Source organism: Chiloscyllium plagiosum, unplaced genomic scaffold (genome assembly GCF_037043375.1).
Source record: "Chiloscyllium plagiosum isolate Xiang-an unplaced genomic scaffold, Cpla_swu_hap1 HiC_scaffold_3, whole genome shotgun sequence".
NCBI classification, from domain to species: Eukaryota; Metazoa; Chordata; class Chondrichthyes; order Orectolobiformes; family Hemiscylliidae; genus Chiloscyllium; species Chiloscyllium plagiosum.
In genome coordinates, this window is record NW_028270141.1 from 116282385 (window position 1) to 116302892 (window position 20508).

A 20508-nucleotide genomic window follows, 5' to 3' on the forward strand; every position below is an offset into this window, starting at 1 on the left:
TGGAGGGCCTGTTCCTGGACTGCAAATTTTCCTTGTCCTATCTTCCACTTTGGGACCCTCCAACCCCATAGCATTAACGTCAATTCCACCAGTTTCCTCATCTCCTCTCCACCACCGCATCCCAGATCCTACCCTCCAACTCCGCCCTCTTGAACTGTCCGATCTGTCTGCCTTCCTTCCCACCCATCCGCTCCACCCTCCACTCCGATGTATCACCATCACCTCCCCACTTGCATCTACCTATTACCTTCCCAACTACATTCCCCCTAGCCCCACACCCCCTCCCATTTCTGAGCCCCCTTCCCCTCCACCCCCACATTCCTGATGAAGGGCTTCAAAACATCGATTCTCCTGCTTGTTGGATGCTGCCTGACCTGCTGTGCTTTTCCAGGGTCACACTTTTCGACTTTGCTTTATTCCAGCCTTCTCCTGACCAGCCTTCCACACTATACCTTCTGGAAACTTGGAGGTCAATACTCCACTGTCCATACATTTATTGTACAATGACCCATTCATCTATTATCCTTGTGCTGACTGACCAATGATAACTCCCAGTTAAACAATACCTTGATTTTAAAACAATCCCGGTTTCCAAATCTCCCCTTGGTTTCATCCCATCATCAAAGATCTCCAATTCTACAATCTTCAGAGCCATTGTGTTCCTCTGATTATGAGGATTCTTGATCCTTATTGCTCCAGCACTGGCAGATATTCCTTGAACTAACTCAGTTCTGAAATTCCCCCTCTATTGCTCTCCTGTCTACATCTACCTCTGATCAATGTTTTGATCCCTAACTCCAAATGCTTGACTTTGGAGTCTTTTTCTTAGTATCTATCCCGTAAATGACCTTGAGAGGTTTTATTCTGTCAAAAGCACACTATGTATCATCGTTGAGACTAAAGAGCGATTTGAAAACAAAAAATGAGAATCTTAAAAATCACAAGAATTTACTCAACTAGAAGTCAGCGTGGAAAGGGGCAATAGATTCTGATTGATGAATCCTCTCTCCAAGTGATCTTGCATCTAATAAATTTAACAAATTAACTACTGAATACAAACACTTTTGCAAAAGGTTTTCATTGACAGACATCTTTGTATCCTCTTTGGTCATAGGTGAGGTCACAGAGGACAAGAGAATAGCCAGTGCAGTTCCTTTGTGTAAGAAGGGTGGCAGGGATAATCCAGGAAATTACACACGTGGACCTCACATCAGTGGTCAGGAAATTATTGGAAAATTTTCTCAAGGACAAGATCTATAAGCACTTGTAAGCAAATGGACCTATTATTGATGGACAGCGTTGTTTTGAACAGGGGAAGTCATGCCTCACTAACTTGATTGAGTTTTTTGAGGAAGTGACGAAGATGAGTTATGAGGGAAAAACTGTTGATGTTGCCCACATGAACGTTAGTAAAGCCTTTGGCAAGGTTTCTCATGGCAAATTGGTACAAAAGGTGAAGTCATATGGTTCAGGGAAGAGCTAGCAAGATGGATACAGAACTGGCTTAGTCATAGGTGAGAGGACAGAGATTGAAGGATACTTTTCAGAATGGAGGGTTGTAACTAGTGATGTTCCACAAGGATCAGTGCTAGGACCTCTACTATTCATTCTGGATTAGTGGTGCTGGAAGAGCACAGTAGTTCAGGCAGCATCCGAGGAGCAGCAAAATCGACGTTTCAGGCAAAAGCCCTTCTACTGTTCTTAATCGACAGAAATGATTTGGAGGGAAACGTGGCTGGTCTAATTCGTAAGTTTGCGGACAATACAAAGATTGGTGGAGTTGTGGATAGTGAGCATTGTCAAGAATTCAGCTGGATATAGATCAGTTGGAGCCATGGGCAGAAAAATAGCAGATAAGGTTTAATCCTAACATGTTAAGTAATCCATTTTGGAAGGTGGAAATTACACAGTGAATGGCAAAACCCTTTGGACTTTTGATATGCAGAGAGATCTGGGTGTGTAGGTCCACAGATCACTGAAGGTAGCATTGCGGGCAGAGAAAGTAGTAAGAGAGGCCTATGGCTTGCTTGCCTTCATTGGAAGGCACTGAGTATACGGGTGGGCAAGTTATATTACAGCTTTATAAAACTTTAGATAGGCCACACTTGGAATATTGTATACAGTTCTGGTCATGACACTAGGATGTGGATGCTTTGGAGGAAGAACCTTAAAGGTTTACCAGGACGTTGCCTGGTATGGGGGATTTTAGTTATGAGGAAAGGTTGGAAAGACTGGGTCTGTTTTCACTGGAATGCAGCAGGTTGAGGGGTGACCTGATAGAAGTTTAAAAGATTGTGAATGGCATGAATTGAGTGGAAAGGATGGGGGGCGTATTTTTGTGACACCGGGCCCTGTTAGCTCAGAAATGGCTTCTACAGTCAACAGAACCCCTGCCAGTCCTGTTTATGTGTCAGCCAGGACTCCTTGATTGGACTGGGTTAACAGACCCAGTCAGGAAATTCCTATTGAATGAGATCTACTTGGCTGACCTCATTCCAATCACTACATCCCTTCTCCTCCGAGTCATGGGACACCGGCCCTTTTTGTCCGGAGGCTTTTTTGCACCAGGATGCTACTAATGTGTATCAGACTGTAGCCCGTCTCTTCTGTCCAGAGCATCTCGGCTAAAATTAGTATTCTTCAGGGCAGTAGTGGTGTCATGGCTGCAATATCTGCCATGACACTTTCATCGTTAGAAGTTTCTTCAATGGGAGGCAGAGGGGGAGAACCCACGGGCTCTGACACCCTTGCCAGATGTTCTGATGGGCCTCATATGTTTTGCTACTACCCAGTTTAAGAGGTTGAAGCTTTCATCTGGTCCATGTGCTTGTCCAGGACCCCCTCTCCTACCCAAATTTGGTACCATGCGGCCATGCGACCACTAGCAGGGCTTTGTCATCTGTTACTATTACAAATTTACATCCATAAAAGCATTGGAGAAACTTTCTCACATCTAACCTTCCTTCTCGACCTGGGTGTATCTCTGTTCAGCATCAAATTCTGTGAAGTATATGCTAATCGGGAGTTCCTCTCCATTGAGCCATCTGTGAGCCAACACTACCCCAATACCATACAGTGAGGCATTGCATCTCTACACCACACCTCGCTTGGGATCGCAATTTTCCTAAGCCAATGATAGCTGTTTCTTCACTTCCCTAAAAGCTACATCTTGGTTAGGACAGCATTTAATAAGACTGATGCTTTTTCAATAGTGGATGTAGGGTGCCAGGATGGAGGCCAAGTTATGTATGAGTTTACATCATAATTCACCAGCCCAAGGCAAGACCTGAGCTCTGGTATAGACGGGGGAGCCAGGGCAACTTTGACTGCTCTCAATATCTTGTAATGTAACCCAGTCTTGTCGACTCTGCAGCCAACATAGGTCACTGGAGGCGCTTGGCACACACACATTTCCTCCCTAAGGCCTACCCCTGTCTTGGAGAAACATTTAAGCATTATGTCCAAGTTATCTCAAAGCTCTTTACTGGTCTTTCCAGTTATTAGCACATCATCCAAACAAATGGCAACCTGGGGTAGACCTTCTAAGATGTTCTCCATTGTCCACTGGTATAGGGTCTCGGCCTTGCTGAGATCTTATGCAAACTTACGGTTGGAGTCCAGTGCGAATTTTGGTAAAGACTGATTCCACAATTATTGGTATGGCCACGCCAGTATCAACCTCCATTCGAACAGGGTGACCATTTAACTAGACATTTATTTTGATTGGTTCAGATTTGAATTTGCCAAGTAATTTTATTTCCAAACCAGCAAGAGATGGACTTTCCAGGATGCGTACTCTCCTGATACCAGCCTAGTGGGACTCATTTTCTGTCTCAAGTCTGCGTAATGGCAGCAACCAAATGGCCTGCTGGTCCAGATCCCCGAGAAAATTTTTAACTGTTTGGCTGAGGCTTACCTTTGCTTTGGGGTTTTGTTGTGGGCTGACCTAGAGCCCCTTTGTTTAGCTATATCCTGAGTGAGGCTCTGCAATGGTCTTCATTCAAGTGGCGTTCCCCAAGCTCAGTCGGTCTGGGCAGGGTGTCCACTTCCACTGGAGTACCCTGTAATGCCTAGGCTTCACTTGCCACATTTTGTAACGACAAAGCTAGCTGTAATACCCGTTTGAAGTCCAGTTGAGTTTCAACTAGTAGGTGCTTTTGCAGTCACATTATTAATCCCACATACCAAACTGTCTCTCAGCATTTCACTTAGGGTCAAACCAAAAATCATAAGCCTCTGCCAGTCACCTTCTCACCTCATCAAAAAATTCCAATATGGATTCCCTGATTCTTGAACTACTGAGTAAATCCGATAATGTCTCGGAATTAGTGGTGGCTTGCAGTCATAATTTTCCTCAGCTAAATTCATCATCTTTTGAAAGGTTTTAGTTTCTGTTGCCTCAGGGAAAATTAGACTCCTAACAACCGAGAAAGCTGCAGGTCCACAAACTGTCACTGGAATTAACCGTTGCTTTGCATCTGCTGCAATGTCACTTGTATGGAAAAAATAATGCATTATTTCCACACACTGGGCCCAGTGTTCAACAGCAGGATTGAACAAGTCAAGCTTCCCAAATAGCAGCAGGATGCTAGAGACACTTCCACCAGCACAAAGACAACTGATGCAAGCAAATCACTTCAGGAATATATTTTTTCTCTCATTGTCATTCAAATAACTCCTCGAAGGCCAGTAACCCATTACCAAGTCACCTTTAATTTACATGCGCATTGTACATTCCATAAAATCCAGCTAAATCAGAGCCAGTTCCAAAAGTGAACAGAAGCATTAACACTCCTATTTACAGTATATCTGTCAGCCACAATTCACTGAATGAACTGGGTTAACAGCCCCAATCAAGAAACTATTTTCTATGAGATACAACTGGCTGACCTCATTCTAAATCATTCAAAAGAGAAAGAGTAAAAGCAAGCTCGCAGTTTGAAACAGTTGAGACATGGTGGACAAAACAACTTTTTTTATTACCAATTTAAAAATCAAATCAAAAAGTTAAATGGCAGTGATGTGATTCTTCAGTCAATGTAAAATTTGTACAAGTATTAACCAAATTCAAAATAATCATAAATTGCACTGATAATTTTCCATTTCAGTATCTTAAAAGAAGATGCTACCACAAATACTCTCTATAAAATATTTAAAATGGTTTGGGGAAGGACATTAGGCGAAAGTGAGGACTGCAGATGCTGGAGATTAGAGTCAAGATTAGAATGGTACTGGAAATGCACAGCAGGTCAGGCAGCATCCAAAGAGCAGGAAAAATCGATGTTTCGGGAAGGAGCCCTCCATCAGGAAAGAGGCTGGAAGCCTTACGTGTGGAGAGATAAATGGGAGAGGGTGGGGCTGGGGAGAAGGTAGCTGAGAGTGCAATTGGTGGATGGAGGAAGGAGTAAAGGTGATAGGTTGGAGAGGAGAGGTGGGACCAGAGAGGTGGGAAGGAAGATTGACAGGTGGGACAGGTCATGAGGATGGCGCTGAGCTAGAAGTTTGGAACTGGGGTAAGGTGGGGGAGGGGAAATGAGGAAACTGGTTAAGTCCACATTGATTCCCTGGAATTAAAGGGTTCCGAGGCAGAAGATGAGGCGTTCTTCCTCCAGGCATCAGACAGTGAGGGAGTAGCGTGGAGGAGGCCCAGGACCTGCATGTCCTCAGCAGAGTGGGGAGTTGAAATGTTCGGCACGGGGCAGTGGGGTTGATTGGTGCTGGTGTCCCAGAGATTTTCTCTGAAGTGCTCTGTGAGAAGGCATCCAATCTCCTCAACGTAAAGGAGACCCCATCGGGAGCAACAGATACAATAAATGACATTTGTGGAAGTGCAGGTGAAACTGTGATGGATATGAAAGGCTCCTTTGGGGCCATGGATGGAAGTGAGGGGGGAGGTGTGAGCGCAGGTTTTGCAATTCCTGCAGTGGCAGGAGAAGGTACCAAGAGGAGAGGGTGGGTTGTTGGGGGGCATGGATCTGACCAGGTAGTCAGAGGTGAAAAATGTGTTGCTGGAAAAGCACAGCAGGTCAGGCAGCATCCAAGGAGCAGGAGAATCGACGTTTCGGGCATAAGCCCTTCTTCAGGAATGAGGAAGATGTGCCAAGCAGGCCAAGATAAAAGGTAGGGAGGAGGGACTTGGGGGGAGGGGCTGCTCAACTGAACTGCTGAACTGCTCAGCCTCCTCATGGGAGCATGAGGTGGCACCGATGCAGTCATCAATGAAGCAGAGGAAAAGGTGGGGAGTGGTGCCGGTGTAACTATGGAAGATGGACTGTTCTACGTAGCTGACAAAGACAGGCATAGCTGGGTCATTGGCTATAAGTTCACTCAGTGATAGAATATCTATTGCACATCACTTAATTGTGCAATGATTGAAACAGCAATAAAATGGAGTCAGGTTAAGAACATAAAAGGATAATAATATTAAAAGTCAATTGTACATCAATTATCTCCGAAGGCTGCAATAGCATGCAACATTATTGTTGTTGCACCTCATTATAAACGGACTCAAGGATCGCTACAGTAGAGAAAGTTTCAAATGAATTCAAAGGTTTTCATGGCCTCTGATGAATCATTCGACCTGCTAGGTCTTTTTTTATTTCTAATCATCATTTTGTCAGAAATGATTTTTTTTTCCCCAAATAAAGGCACGTTCTTTTCATTTTTTGCAAAATAAACTTTCACCTTCAATTCTCTGGTAAGTAGTAATTTTACATTTCTAATGATGGCAAAAAAATGTGAATTATCATGATACTTCTTGACATTGGTAACGGACAGCAGAGGCACTACTCTGCTTTGGATTCTATGGTTGTTCAAAACAAAAAATTTAAAATTTAGACTTGTGCAAGATGCCAGAATTGGAAGTGTGTGGACATCTCGGAGGGAGCTAGGCCTGAAGAAGGTGACAGAGAAGGAAGAAAGCCTTTTTGAGAATTAATATAGCTCAAAAAGCACATCAGCAATGATGGGGGGGTGGGGGGAGTTTTGGATAAGCTCAAACAGAGGTCTATATGGTCTTCCAAGTGCAACCACAAAACATCTGAAAGACCAATGAGTTCCCAAGAATTCAAAATGACGTGTCAGATGGTCCAAAATGATAAAAATATTTACTTACACTTAAAAAATAATTAATTGGTTATGAAGCACTTTAGAAAGTTCTGAGTGTGTGAAAGGCATTAAAAAATTCTAGTTGTTTTAAAAAACAAGTTCATGGGGTATAGGTGTTACTGACCAGGCCAGATTTGTTGCCCAGCCCTAACTGCCTATGAACTAACTAGATTCTGAGGTCACTTCAGAGGACAGCTAAGTGTCAGCCACATTGCTGTGGGTTTGGAATCCAAGGTCATAGGTAAGGATGGCAGATTTCCTTTCCTAAACGAAAGGAGTGAATCAGATTAAGTTTTAGAACAATTGTTTCATATTGAATTTAAAGTATCAAAGTCCAATCAGTACAAAGAACTCATATAGGTTTCTGAGATAGCACAAACATTTCCCAAGGTGTTACTCATGGAGGATACAGAAATTAGGGAGTTATCAAAGAGGAGCAAGGAATATCACAGACCACAATATTCATGGATTGCCAAATTATACACAAAATTGTAAGAAAAATAAATAACATTACAACTGCCTGTTCTACACACATAGATATCTCTCTGCGATGAGAGGCAGCCCATTGCATGATAGCATAGACAAATTAATAGCTTCCCATTGATTACATCACTGAAGATACTGAATGAAAAGAAGAGCCCATTTAGGTGGGAAATAAATTGTTGGCATCACATATGGATACCGTGATTAAGGTGGCATTTAGCATGCTCACCTTCATTGCCCAGATCTTTGAGTATAGGATTTCAAACATAGTTATAGGGAGGTTGCACAGGACATTGGTGAGACTTCTTCTGGAATACTGTCCAGTTCTGGTCTCTCGGTTTATAGAAAAGGTATTAAGCTGGAGAGGGTTCAGAAGAGATTTATCAGAATATTGCCAGGGATGGAGAGAGATTGAGTTATAAGGAAAGGCTGGGACTTTTTTCACAGGTCCATAGGACCTTACAGAGATTTATAAAACCATGAGAGGTGTAGATAAGGAGAGTGGCAGGGGTCTTTTCCTTAGGGTGAGGGATTTCAAGACTATGGGATATATCTTAAAGGTGGCAGGAGAAAGAGTTTAAAAAAGATGAGGCATATTTTTTTCAAAAAAACACAGATTGGTTCGTGTGGACTGACCTTCCAGAGCAAATGGTGAATTACAACTTTTAAAGGACATTTAGAGAAGTATATGAATAAATGTTTGGAGGGATTTGAGCAAAGTACAGGCAGGTGGAATTGGTTTAGTTTGGATTATAGTCAGCACGGACTGGTTACACTGAAGGATCTGTTTCCATGCCGTACGACTCTGTGTCTTTATGAAGAGTCCATTATCAGCAGGAATCTTTATGGCAGCATTACAATTGGTAATTGCAATGAACCAAATATAAAGACCTCAGCACCTACCAATAGAGCAAAAGATGATTTTAAAAATAGCTCATGATCCCAATATCTGTCATGGATAAAATTTTACTTATGGTGTCATAGACAGACTTCCCAAAGTGACTAAAACCATGACATCCATCAGTAGGCCATGCTCAACAAAAGTACTTTTTTTTTAGGATGTTAGAGATCGTGGTTGAAGGTAACATTATTGATTTTGTTAATTTGGACTGCAAAATATCTGGTACAACACTACACTCAAGATTGGCTTAAATGCAGACAAAATGTAGCAACGAGGGTCGTCAATGAAATGATTTAACAAGTAGAATCAAAGGAGAGAGTCGGAATGCACTTAGCCACAAATAAATGTCAAGAATCAGAAAATGAGTGTAGAAGTGAAAATACAGGTTAAAAAAGTTGCATATTTTCAACTACAGTAAGATTAAAACAATTAACAGCCGATGAGGTGCAAAGGCAAAATGGAAACGTGAAAGCCAAGATTAAGTAATACAAAAGGGAAGGCAAACAAACAGATGACTGCCAATCAATAAAATTCAGCATGGGACCAAGAAATTCAGCACATTAGTAACAGCAAAACAGACTGATTAAATGCACAGCAGCCTTAATACATGGCTAATGTAAGCTCAAATGGTCTGATACTTCCACTAACAGCAATATGTTGGATATGGGAAATATGGCCTTAGCACGTGAAATTTACAGGAATAAATCTGTATTTATTCCTTACTGCAACATCATGAGTGAAAGTAAGAAGGATGTGATGCATGATTTGATTTTATTTGACTTTATTTATGTGAAATGGTGCAAAGGGCTAACCCACCCTCACCTGGCAGCATACATCAGGGCTAACTTTATTTACATTGCAAAAAACACCAAGGAAATTGATCTGATAGAGTAAGGTGCTTAACGAGATCCTTTGAAGCTATTAACAAAAGGTGGCCTCTGATAAACTTTCCACTTCGAATCGACATGAGATGATTATATGACATAAGGTTAGATTGACCCACCCTCCACATTAAAAACCTGGACTCACCTTCAGGTAGTTCCACAGTCCGAGCCCGCCTCAGAGAACGGGTCAGTCGGTTCAGCTGCTCCATCGCCCGTTCCATCATCTATGGCCACAACGGGGGACAGAGGACTGAGGACAGCGTGCAGGGCCGACCTCGGTCCCCCTCCTTCCTCCCGCTCCCTCCTACTTTCAGCAGCGAGGCCGCCAGCCAGCCGGCCGGCCGTCCGCGTGCTATCGCTCCTCGCCGGTCCACATCGCGCGACCACAGCTGGCTTCACCCCCTCCCGCGCCTCCCCCACCAAAGGGCAATCCGAATCCCCGGCCGTTAAACCGTCACCCTCTTCCAATCCACTTCCGGATGAGGGGCGCATCCAATTGGTCCGCCGGGAATACCGGAAGCGAGCCATGTTGCATCCTGGACGTTGTAGTCCCACCTCAGATTACATTGGGATGCCCGTCTGCCAGGACGGTATCACATGTTTTGATTTCATTTTTTGCTGCAGAGACTTTGGGGGATGATGAAGAGCAGGACTTGCGATTAAACAGACTTTCAAAGGACGTTTATAAATCCTATTTTTCCTTCATTGTAATGTATCCCAAGACGCTTCATGAGAACATTAGTAAAATTGACACTGCAGCATAAGGAGATTTTAGGACAGGTGAGAAACAGCCTTGTTTGGAAGAAAAACTTGCGTTACGCGTCTTCCCTGACCTCGAGAGGTCTTCAAGCAATTTATAGTAATTATATTTTACAAAACAAATAATTGCCTGTTGTAATATGGAATTGCCAACAAGACCTAGCGTACTTATAGCAAGGTCTGAAATGTAATACAGATAATACAATAAATTCAAGTGATCTGTTTGAAGTGTTGAGTCAAAGAAGTGTGGCGCTGGAGAAGTACAGCTGACCAGGCAGCATCCGAGGAGCAGGAGAGTCGACGTTTCGAGTATAAATCAGCCCTTCATCGGGGTTTATGCCCGAAACGTCGACCCTCCTGCTCCTCGGCTGCCTGACCGGCTGTGCTTTTGCAGCGCCACACTTTTTGACTCTCCAGCGTCTGCAGCTTTCAACGTTTATTGTTTGAAGTACTGTTGATCGGGAGGGAAACATCGGCTAGCAGGCCAGGGAGAACCCCTCTTCAAATAAAGGTGGGGGCTTGAGAGGCAGGTGGGTCTCCTTTAGAAAAAAAAATCTGATGAACGGTACGCCCAACAGTGCAGAACTTGCCCGTTACGGAATTGCAGTGTCAGTTGTGTTTTCTTCTATTCATTCACGAGGTGTGAGCATCTTTGGCAAACTAGCATTTATTCTGCCATCCCCAAATACCCTTGCAAACTCGAGGGTGGCTGGGAGTCAAAAGTAGATCCAGGCTGAGTGAGGTTGGCAGATTTCCTTTAGTGAACCAGATGGAATTTACAACATTAAATGATAACGTCAATAATGGCAACGATGGCGCTAGCTTTATATTCCAGATTTATAAATAGAATTTAAATTCCCATCAAAAGCCTCAGAAATTGAATCCTTTTCCCCATGGGATTAGCTTGGACCTCTGGATTACTTAGGTTAAAATGTATTTCTTTTTCTTTTTAGATTACTTAGAGTGTGGAAACAGGCCCTTCGGCCCAACAAGTCCACACCGCCCCGCCAAGGCGCAACCCACTCATACCCCTACATTTACTCCTTATCTAACACTACGGGCAATTTACCATGGCCAATTCACCTGACCTGCACATCTTTGGACTGTGGGAGGAAACCGGAGCACCCGGAGGAAACCCACGCAGACACGGGGAGAATGTGCAAACTCCACACAGTCAGTCACCTGAGGCGGGTATTGAACCCGGGTCTCTAGCGCTGTGAGGCAGCAGTGCTAACCACTGTGCCACCGTGCCATATTACGTGTAGTAAAAGAAAAGGTTAATTACTTAACACTGAATATGCCAGTACAGGTGATGTGCTGCATTGGAAAGATGAGAGAATACAAACACATCAGGTAGGGGAAGTTGCTTGGTCACTAATCCTAGAAGCAGTCATGCTTCTCAGAATAGAACTTTCTGAATTGGTCGGTGGTCACAGACAGGAGAATATGACTGAGAAAAGCAGGAAAGGAGATCTAGAAGGCTGCAACCTTAGCAATTGTCAAACAAATTTGAAGATCTTTTAGCTTGTTTGGATGAGAGTTGGAGCTAGAGGGTGGATGAGCTGACTGACCATGACACTGATACAAGTAATTCAAGTGGGGGAACAGAGATCAAAGAACTGACAGTGCAGAACAATACAGTGATGGTAGTTGACACTTTACTGCTCCAAATGGGCAAGAGACCAGAAGGCTGTGTTGCTATATAGTGCAATTGTTCAGGACATTTGCTCAGAGATGTAAAGGAACTTATAGTTAGAGGATGGGGATTTGATCACCGGGATCCTTACAGGTAGCAGCAAAAGGCAAGTCAAAGGAGGAGTTCTGCATAGGTCAATATGAAATAGGTGCCAAATTCAGAAGCAATACTTGAAAATAATAATCTCTGGATTGTTACTCAAACAACTTTTTTTTTGTTGATCTTTCAGGGTGCAGACCATCAAGGTTTGAGAGAGGTAGCAGCTTCTGGAAGCGGAATACAATATTGTATTGGCACTCTGATAAGCATGCACAGAACCTTCCAGCAACCTTAGAAGGAATTTTGCTGAGTCATGTGAAAATTGGCATAAAACCAATAGGATTAGAGAAATGAAAACATGGTTTAAAGACTGTTCCAGTAGAAGTGGTTCTGGTTTGTGAAACAGTGGCTAGGGGTAAGTGGAATCTGTATTGTTGAGACAGTCTCAGCTTGAACCATGGAGGAGAAAGTGAGGACTGCAGATGCTGGAGTGCCAGAGTTGAAAAATGTGGTGCTGGAAAAACACAGCAGGCCAGGCAGCATCCGAGGAGCAGGTGAATTGACGTTTCGGGCATAAGCCCTTATTCCTGAAGAAGGGCTTATGCCCGAAACGTCGATTCTCCTGCTCCTCGGATGCTGCCTGGCCTGCTGTGTTTTTCCAGCACCACATTTTTCAACTCAGCTTGAACCATGGTGAGGCTCATGTTCTGCTGAGCTATCCAATTAGGAATTTGAGGAAGGTCTATTTGAGAAAATGTGATAAAGCAGAGAATACAGACAAAGGCAAGAATGGGATATAATAAATGGACCAGGACAGAAGCAATCATACAATCCAAAGTGAATCAGCAGATATGGATAGAGGTTAAAAGATAAAAAAAAAAGGACAAAACTGAAGGCTGTATATCATTGCAGTTAGCTTTCAAAATCAACCAGATGAATTACAAAACAACAAATAAATATGATCGATTGGTATTTCACAGACATGACTGCAGAATGGGACCTAGATGTTGAAGGGTGTGCAACATGTAGGAAAGATAGGAAACTAGAAAAGGCAGAGACATTACTCTGTTAACTAATAATGGTAGTAATACAATAGAAAGGGATACCAAGCTCAGAATTACAGGGTATACAAGCAGTTTGGGTAGAAATTATAAATGCAATAAATCACTTGTTGAAATGCTATATGGGTTCCCTTACAATAACTACATATTCATACAGAGTGGTAAAGAAATATTAATGGGTCCTTGAGAGATGCGTATGACAGTAATCATGGGGGAATTTTAATCTACATGTAGACTGGAAAAATCAGATTGGCATAGTGCATAGAAATGCTTGAAAATATCCTTAGAACAGGAAGTTCTTGAGCCAACCAGGGAGCAGGTTATACTCTACCTGCTAATGTGCAACAAGATCAAATTAATTAATGAGCTCATTTAAGGCACCCCTATGTATAAAGAGTGGTATTTTAAACTTTAATAGAGAATGTTATGAGGGTGTGAAAGCAGAGCTAATTTTAAAAAGCTGGCAAATTAGGCCACAAGATGGACCATTAGAGTGGCAGATATTTAAAGGGCTATTTCAGGATGCACAATAGATAAAAATATTTGGGGAAGTCCCACAACCTGGTTAACTAAAAAACATATCAAGTTGAAAGCAAATAGCTCCACAAAAATAGGAAGAAGGTCATAAGATTAGACAATATTAAAAAAAGATTAATAAGGAGGGGAAAGTTAAATTACAAGAGAAAGCTATCTGTAAATAAGAAAATGATGGAAAGAGTATCTATAAATATTTCAAAAAGAAAAATATTAAAGTAACATTGGTGCTATGGAAAGCAAATTTGGCGATTAAAAATGAAGAAGGAGACATTAGACTAAATGAACACAAGTCTTTACTACAAAGGATACAAATAATGTCTCAAGAAGAGCTGCAAGTCAGGAAGAGAGAGAAAGGAAGGAATTAAAGATTGTTACAATCAAGAATGGTGTGGAACTGACCAAATTGTTGGAACTATGGTCTGTCAAGTCCCCAGGTTTTAAAATAAATAGTTGATATGTTGGTTTAATGTTCCCCAAATTCCAGATTGCAGTAAAGTTCCATTAAGTTGAAAGATAGCAAATTTAACTCCTTTTTCAAGAAAGGGACTGAGATAAAATGGGAAACAACAGATTAATTAGCTTAACATCTGTCATATGGAAAATGTTAGAAGCTATTATTAATTATGTTATTGCAGAACAGTTAGAAAAAAATCAACGTAATTAGTTAGGAGCAACATTGTTTGAGAAAATGATATATTTAAGCAATTTATTGGAGACCTTTGAAGAAATTATGCACTGTACCTAAAGGGGAACAGGTAGAAGTATGGTATTTGCACTTCCAGATGACATTTAATAATGTGCCACAACAAAGGTTATTTGCACCGAATAAAAGTCAGGAGTTAATGGTGTAGGGACTAACAAATTTCATAGATAGACGACTGGCTAGCTAACCAGAAATAAGGCATAAATGTGCCATTTTCTGGATGGCAATAATTAACAAATGCTGTACCATATATCTCAGCCTCTTAAAATTTCTATAAATTATTGAAGCAACCAAAGGTGTGGTTGCTAAATTGCTGGTAACAGAAAGACTCGTCAGAAAATAAATTCTGAAGAGGATAGAAGAAAACAATAACAGAATACAGACAGTTTAAGTGAGTGGGCAAAGATCTGGAAAATGGAATGTGAAATTTTCAATTTTGGCAGGAAGAATAAAAAAAGCATATTATCGAAATGGAAAGAGATTACAGAGCTGTGAGATACAGACAAATCAGAGTATCGTAGTACATGAATCACATGTACTGGTTAGTATCAAGTACAGAACCCAATTCAGAAAATTAATAGGATGTTATTTATATTACCTAATATGAATTGAATACAAAGGTAAGAAGTCTATACTTCAATTATATGACATTGGTGAGACCACACCTGGAGTACTGTATATAGTATTGCCTTCGTTACTTAAGTATGGTGTAAATACACTAGAAGCAGTTCAGAGAAGGTTTAATACACTAATGCCTGAATGGGTGGGTTGTCTTTCTGTGGAAAAAGTTTAGACAGGGAGGCTTGTGCCTGATGGAACTTAGAAGAATAAGAGGAAAATTGTTTGAAATGTAAAATTTTGAACGGTTCTGAGAGATTAGATGGGAAAATCTAGAACTAAAGATCATTGTTTAAAAATAAAGACTTGCTATTTATGACTGAAATTAGAAATACTCTTCTCAGTCATGAATCTTTAGAAATCTTCTTCAAGCAGTCCTTGAATAATTTAAGGCAGAGGTTGATAAGTTCTTGATAAGAAAGTGAAATGCTTTTTGAGGTATGCAGGTATAAGATGTTTAGATCAGCCATGATCATATTGAATGGCAGCACCGGCCCAAGGGGTAAAGTGGCTTATTCCTGCTTCTAATTCATATGAGCAAGTACACTGAATATTTCAAAATATGTTTGGGAGTTGTAAAAATATGCAATTTGATGCGCTGGTTTTGTTCAATGGGACCATACCATATAGATTTGGAAGTGTAGTATTACATCTCACCCTGGAGAAACATTATACAGATAGAGTCATAGAGATATATAGCACAGAAAGAGATCTTTCAGTCCAACTTGTCCATGCTGACCAGATATCCAAGATAAATCTAGTTCCATTTGCCAGCATATGGCCCATACCCCTCTCAACCCTTATGATACATCTACTCATCCAGATGCCTTTTAAATGTTGTCATTGTACCAGCTTCCACCACTTCCTCTGGCAGCTCCTTCAATACATGAACCACCTCTGCATGAAAAGGTTGTCCCTCAGGTTCCTTTTAAATCTTTCCCCTTTCACCTTAGACCTATACCCTCTAGTTTTAGACTCCCCCAATCCAGGGAAAAGACTTTATCTGTTTACCCTATTCATGCCCCTCATGATTTTATAAGCCTGTATAAGGTCACTCCTCAGCCTCCAATGCTCCAGGGAAAATAGCCTCAGCCTCTTCAGCATCTCCCTATAACTCAAACCCTCCAACCCTGATAACATCCTTGTAAATCTTTTCTCTTCCCTTTCAAGTTTCACAACATCCTTCCTATGGCATGGAGACCAGAACTGCAAGCAGTATTCTAAAAGTGGCCTAACCAATGTCCTGTACAACTACAACATGACCTCTCAACTCCTCAACTCAATGCACTCAGCAATGAAGGCAAGCATACCAAACGCCGCCTTCACTATCCTATCTACCTACGACTCCACTTTCAAGGAGCTATGAACCTGCACTCCAAGGTCTTTTTGTTCAGCAACACTCCCTAGGACCTTACCATTAAATATACAAGATCTGCTCTGATTTAGCTTTTCCAAAATGCAGCACCTCACATTATACTCCATCTGCCACTCCTCGGCCCATTGGCCCATCTGATCAAGATCCTATTATTCTCTGCAGTAATCTTCTTTACTGTCCACTATACCTCCAATTTTGGTGTCATCTGCAAACTTACTAACCATACCCCCTATGCTCACATCCACATCATGAAAAGCAGTGGACCCAGCACTGATCCTTGTGGCACACCACTGGTCACTGGCCTCCAGTATGAAAAGCAATCCTCCACCACCACCCTATGTCTTCTACCTTCAAGCCAGTTCTGTTTCAAATGGCTAGTTCTCCCTATATTCCATATGATCCAACCTTGCTAGCCAGTCTATCATGAGGAACCTTGTCAAACGCCTTACTGAAGTCCATATAGATTCCTGAAGGGCTTTTGCCCAAAACATAGATTTTCCTGCTCCTCGGATGCTGCTGTGCTTTTCCAGCACCACTCTAATCTTGACTCTGTATAGATCATGCCCACTACTCTGCCCTCATCAATCCTCTTTGTTACTTCTTCAAAAAACTCAATCAAGGTAGTGAGACATGATTTCCCACACACAGAGCCATGTTGACTGTCCTTAATTAGTCCCTGCCTTTCCAAATACATATAAATCCTGTCCGTCAGAATTCCCTCCAACAACTTGCCCACCACCGATGTCACGCTCATCGGTCTATAGTTTCCTGGCTTTTCCTTACCAGTTTTCTTAAATAGTGGCACCACGTTAGCCAACCCTCAGTCTTCCAGCACCTCACTTGTGGCTATCGATGATACAAATATCTCAGCAAGGGGCTCAGCAATCAATTCCTTGGCTTTGCACAGAATTCCAGGGTACACCTGATCAGGTCCCAGGGATTTATCAACTTTTATGTGTTTTAAGCTGTCCTGCACCTCCATTTCTGTAATATTTTTAAAAATGTCGCTATTGATTTCCCCACATTCTATATCTTCCATATCATTCTCCACAGTAAACACTGATGCAAAATGCTTATTTAGTATCTCTCCTGCGGCTCCACACATAGGCAGCTGTACTAACCTTTAAGGAGCCCTATTGCCTTCCGAGTTACCCTTTTAACCTAAACATACTTATAAAATCCCTTGGATTCTCCATAACCCTATCTGCGAAAGCTATCTCATGTCCCCTTTTTGCTCTCCTGATTTCCTTCTTAAGTATACTCCTACTGTTTTATACTCTTCTGGGCAATCACTCGATTTCTGCTGCCTCTACCTAACATGTGCTTCCTTCTTCTTGACCAAAACGGCAATTTCTGGATTAGTGGTGCTGGAAGAGCACAGCAATTCAGGCAGCATCTGCTGCCTGAATTGCTGTGCTCTTCCAGCACCACTAATCCAGAATCTGGTTTCCAGCATCTGCAGTCATTGTTTTTACCAAAACGGCAATTTCCCTAGTCATCCACCATTCTCTACGCCTTGCCCTTCTCCCTAACAGGAACATACTGTCTCTTGTTAAGAAGGGCGGTAAAGACAAGCCAGGGAACTATAGATCGGTGAGCCTGACCTCAGTGGTGGGCAAGTTGTTGGAGGGAATCCTGAGGGACAGGATGTACATGTATTTGGAAAGGCAAGGACTGATTAGGGATGGTCAACATGGTTTTGTGTGTGGGAAATCATGTCTCACAAACTTGATTGAGTTTTTTGAAGAAGTAACAAAGAGGATTGATGAGGGCAGAGCAGTAAATGTGACCTATGTGGACTTCAGTAAGGCGTTCGACAAGGTTCCCCATGGGAGACTGATTAGCAAGGTTAGATCTCATGGAATACTGGGAGAACTAGCCATTTGGATACAGAACTGGCTCAAAGGTAGAAGACAGACGGTGGTGTTGGAGGGCTGTTTGTCAGACTGGAGTCCTGTGACCAGTGGAGTACCACAAGGATCGGTACTGGGTCCTCTACTTTTTGTCATTTACATAAATGATTTGGATGCGAGCATAAGAGGTACAGTTAGTAAGTTTGCAAATGACACCAAAATTGGAGGTGTAGTGGACAGCGAAAAGGGTTATCTCAGATTACAACAGGATCTGGACCAGATGGGCCAATGGGCTGAGAAGTGGCAGATGGAGTTTAATTCAGATAAATGCGAGGTGCTGCATTTTGGGAAAGCAAATCTTAGCAGGACTTTTATACTTAATGGTAAGGTCCTAGGGAGTGTTGCTGAACAAAGAGACCTTGGGGTGCAGGTTCATAGCTCATTGAAAGTGGAGTTGCAGGTAGATAGGATAGTGAAGGAGGCATTTGGTATGCTTTCCTTTATTGGTAAGAATATTGAGTACAGGAGTTGGGAGGTCATGTTGTAGCTGTAAAGAACATTGGTTAGGCCACTGTTGGAATATTGCGTGCAATTCTGGTCTCCTTCCTATTGGAAAGATGTTGTGAAACTGGAAAGGGTTCAGAAAAGATTTACAAGGATGTTGCCAGGGTTGGAGGATTTAAGCTATAGGGAGAGGCTGAACAGGCTGGGGCTGTTTTCCCTGAAGCGTCAGAGGCTGAGGGGTGACCTTATAGAGATTTACAAAATTATGAGGGGCATGGATAGGATAAATAGGCAAAGTCTTTTTCCTGGGGTTGGGGAGTCCAGAACTCGAGGGCATAGGTTTAGGGTAAGAGGGTAAAGATATAAAAGAGACCTAAGGGGCAACCTTTTCATGCAGAGGGTGGTGCATGTATGGAATGAGCTGCCAGAGGAAGTGGTGGAGGCTGGTACAATTGCAACATTTAAGAGGCATTTGGATGGGTATATGAATAGGAAGGGTTTGGAGGGATATGGGCCGGGTGCTGGCAGGTGGGACTAGATTGGGTTGGGATATCTGGTTGGCATGGATGGGTTGGACCGAAGGGTCTGTTTCCATGCTATACATCTCTATGATTCTTGACTCCTGTTGTCTCATTTTTTAAGGCTTCTCATTTTTCAGCTGTACCTTTTACTGCAAACATCTGCCCCCAATCAGCTTTTGAAAGTTCTTATCTCTTAAAATTCACCTTCCTCCAATTTAGAAGCTTAACTTTTAGATCCGGTCTACCTTTTTCCATCACTGTTTCAAAAATAATGGAATTATGGTCGCTTACCCCAAAGTGCTTCCCCACTGACACCTCAGTCACCTGCCCTGCCTTATTTCCCAAGAGGAGGTCATGTTTTGCACCTTCGCTATTAGGTACATCCACATACTGAACCAGAAATGTTTTTGTATGCACTTAACAAATTCCTCTTCATCCAAGCTCTCAACATTATGGCAGTCCCAGATAATGTTTGGAAAGTTAAAATCCCCTACTATAACCACCCTATTATTCTTACAGATAACTGAAATCTCCTTACAAATTTGTTTCTCAATCTCTGGCTGACTATTAAGGGGGGGGTGGTGTCAATGGTACAATCCTCACAAGGTGATTGTCCCTTTCTTATTTCTCAGTTTCACCCAAATAACTTCCCTGGACGTATTCCCAGGAATATCCTCCCTAAGTACAGACATAATGTTATTCCTAATCAAAAATGCCACTCTCCTTTCTATCCTTACTATTCCATCTATACACAGGAATATTAAGCTTCCAGTTCTGTCCACCCTTGAATCATGTCTCTGTAATATCTATGATATCCCAATTGCATGTTCTCAACCATGTCCTGAGTTCACCTGGCTTCCCTGTTAGTCCTTTGCATTGAAATAAATGCATTTTAATTTATCAGTCCTACTTTGTTCTCTGCTTTGATCTTGCCTGGCCTGACTGTTTGACTTGCTCCTTTTCCCATCTGTATCAGTCCCAGACTGATCGCGTTCCTCACTACCTTCCTGGATCCAAACAGCCTCTTACCCGCACCCCACCTCACCCCACCCCAACTTTACTAGTTTGAAAATCCTGAAATGCAACAAGGCTGATGTCCTGAGGGGTGTATTTGCTACAATGGTTGGGGAGATTTTAAACTAAAATGACAATTCAAACCAATGCAAGGAGTCAGAGGAAGTGAATCAAGGACAAGAACAAAATAGGGGAATAAGAAAAAAGTGGTTGGCAGAGAAATCAAGAACCTGAATCAAATAGGCCACAGTAAAAACAAAAGGACAAGTAATATTAAAAAGATGAGCTTTAAGGTTTTGTGCCTGAATGCATGGAATACTTGCAAAAGTGTTGATGAATTAATTCTGCATATTGATAAAAACAGATTTGATATAGTTGGGATTAGGGAGATGTGGCTACTGGATGGCCAGGGATGAGTACTGAATTTGCAAGGGTAATTAGTATTTGGGAAGG

At 42.1% G+C, this 20508-nt stretch overlaps 1 protein-coding gene across 1 annotated transcript in view; it reads right to left on the bottom strand.

The window, feature by feature from the left end:
• hace1 (HECT domain and ankyrin repeat containing E3 ubiquitin protein ligase 1) overlaps nucleotides 1-9760 on the bottom strand; it is a 101167-nt gene extending 91407 nt beyond the window's left edge. Inside the window, exon 1 of the mRNA XM_087982643.1 lies at nucleotides 9521-9760. Within this exon, the coding sequence (XP_087838769.1) occupies nucleotides 9521-9599 (79 nt within the window). The 5' untranslated portion in view covers nucleotides 9600-9760. The remainder of the gene's footprint in view (nucleotides 1-9520) is intronic.
• Nucleotides 9761-20508: the final 10748 nt, after the last annotated feature.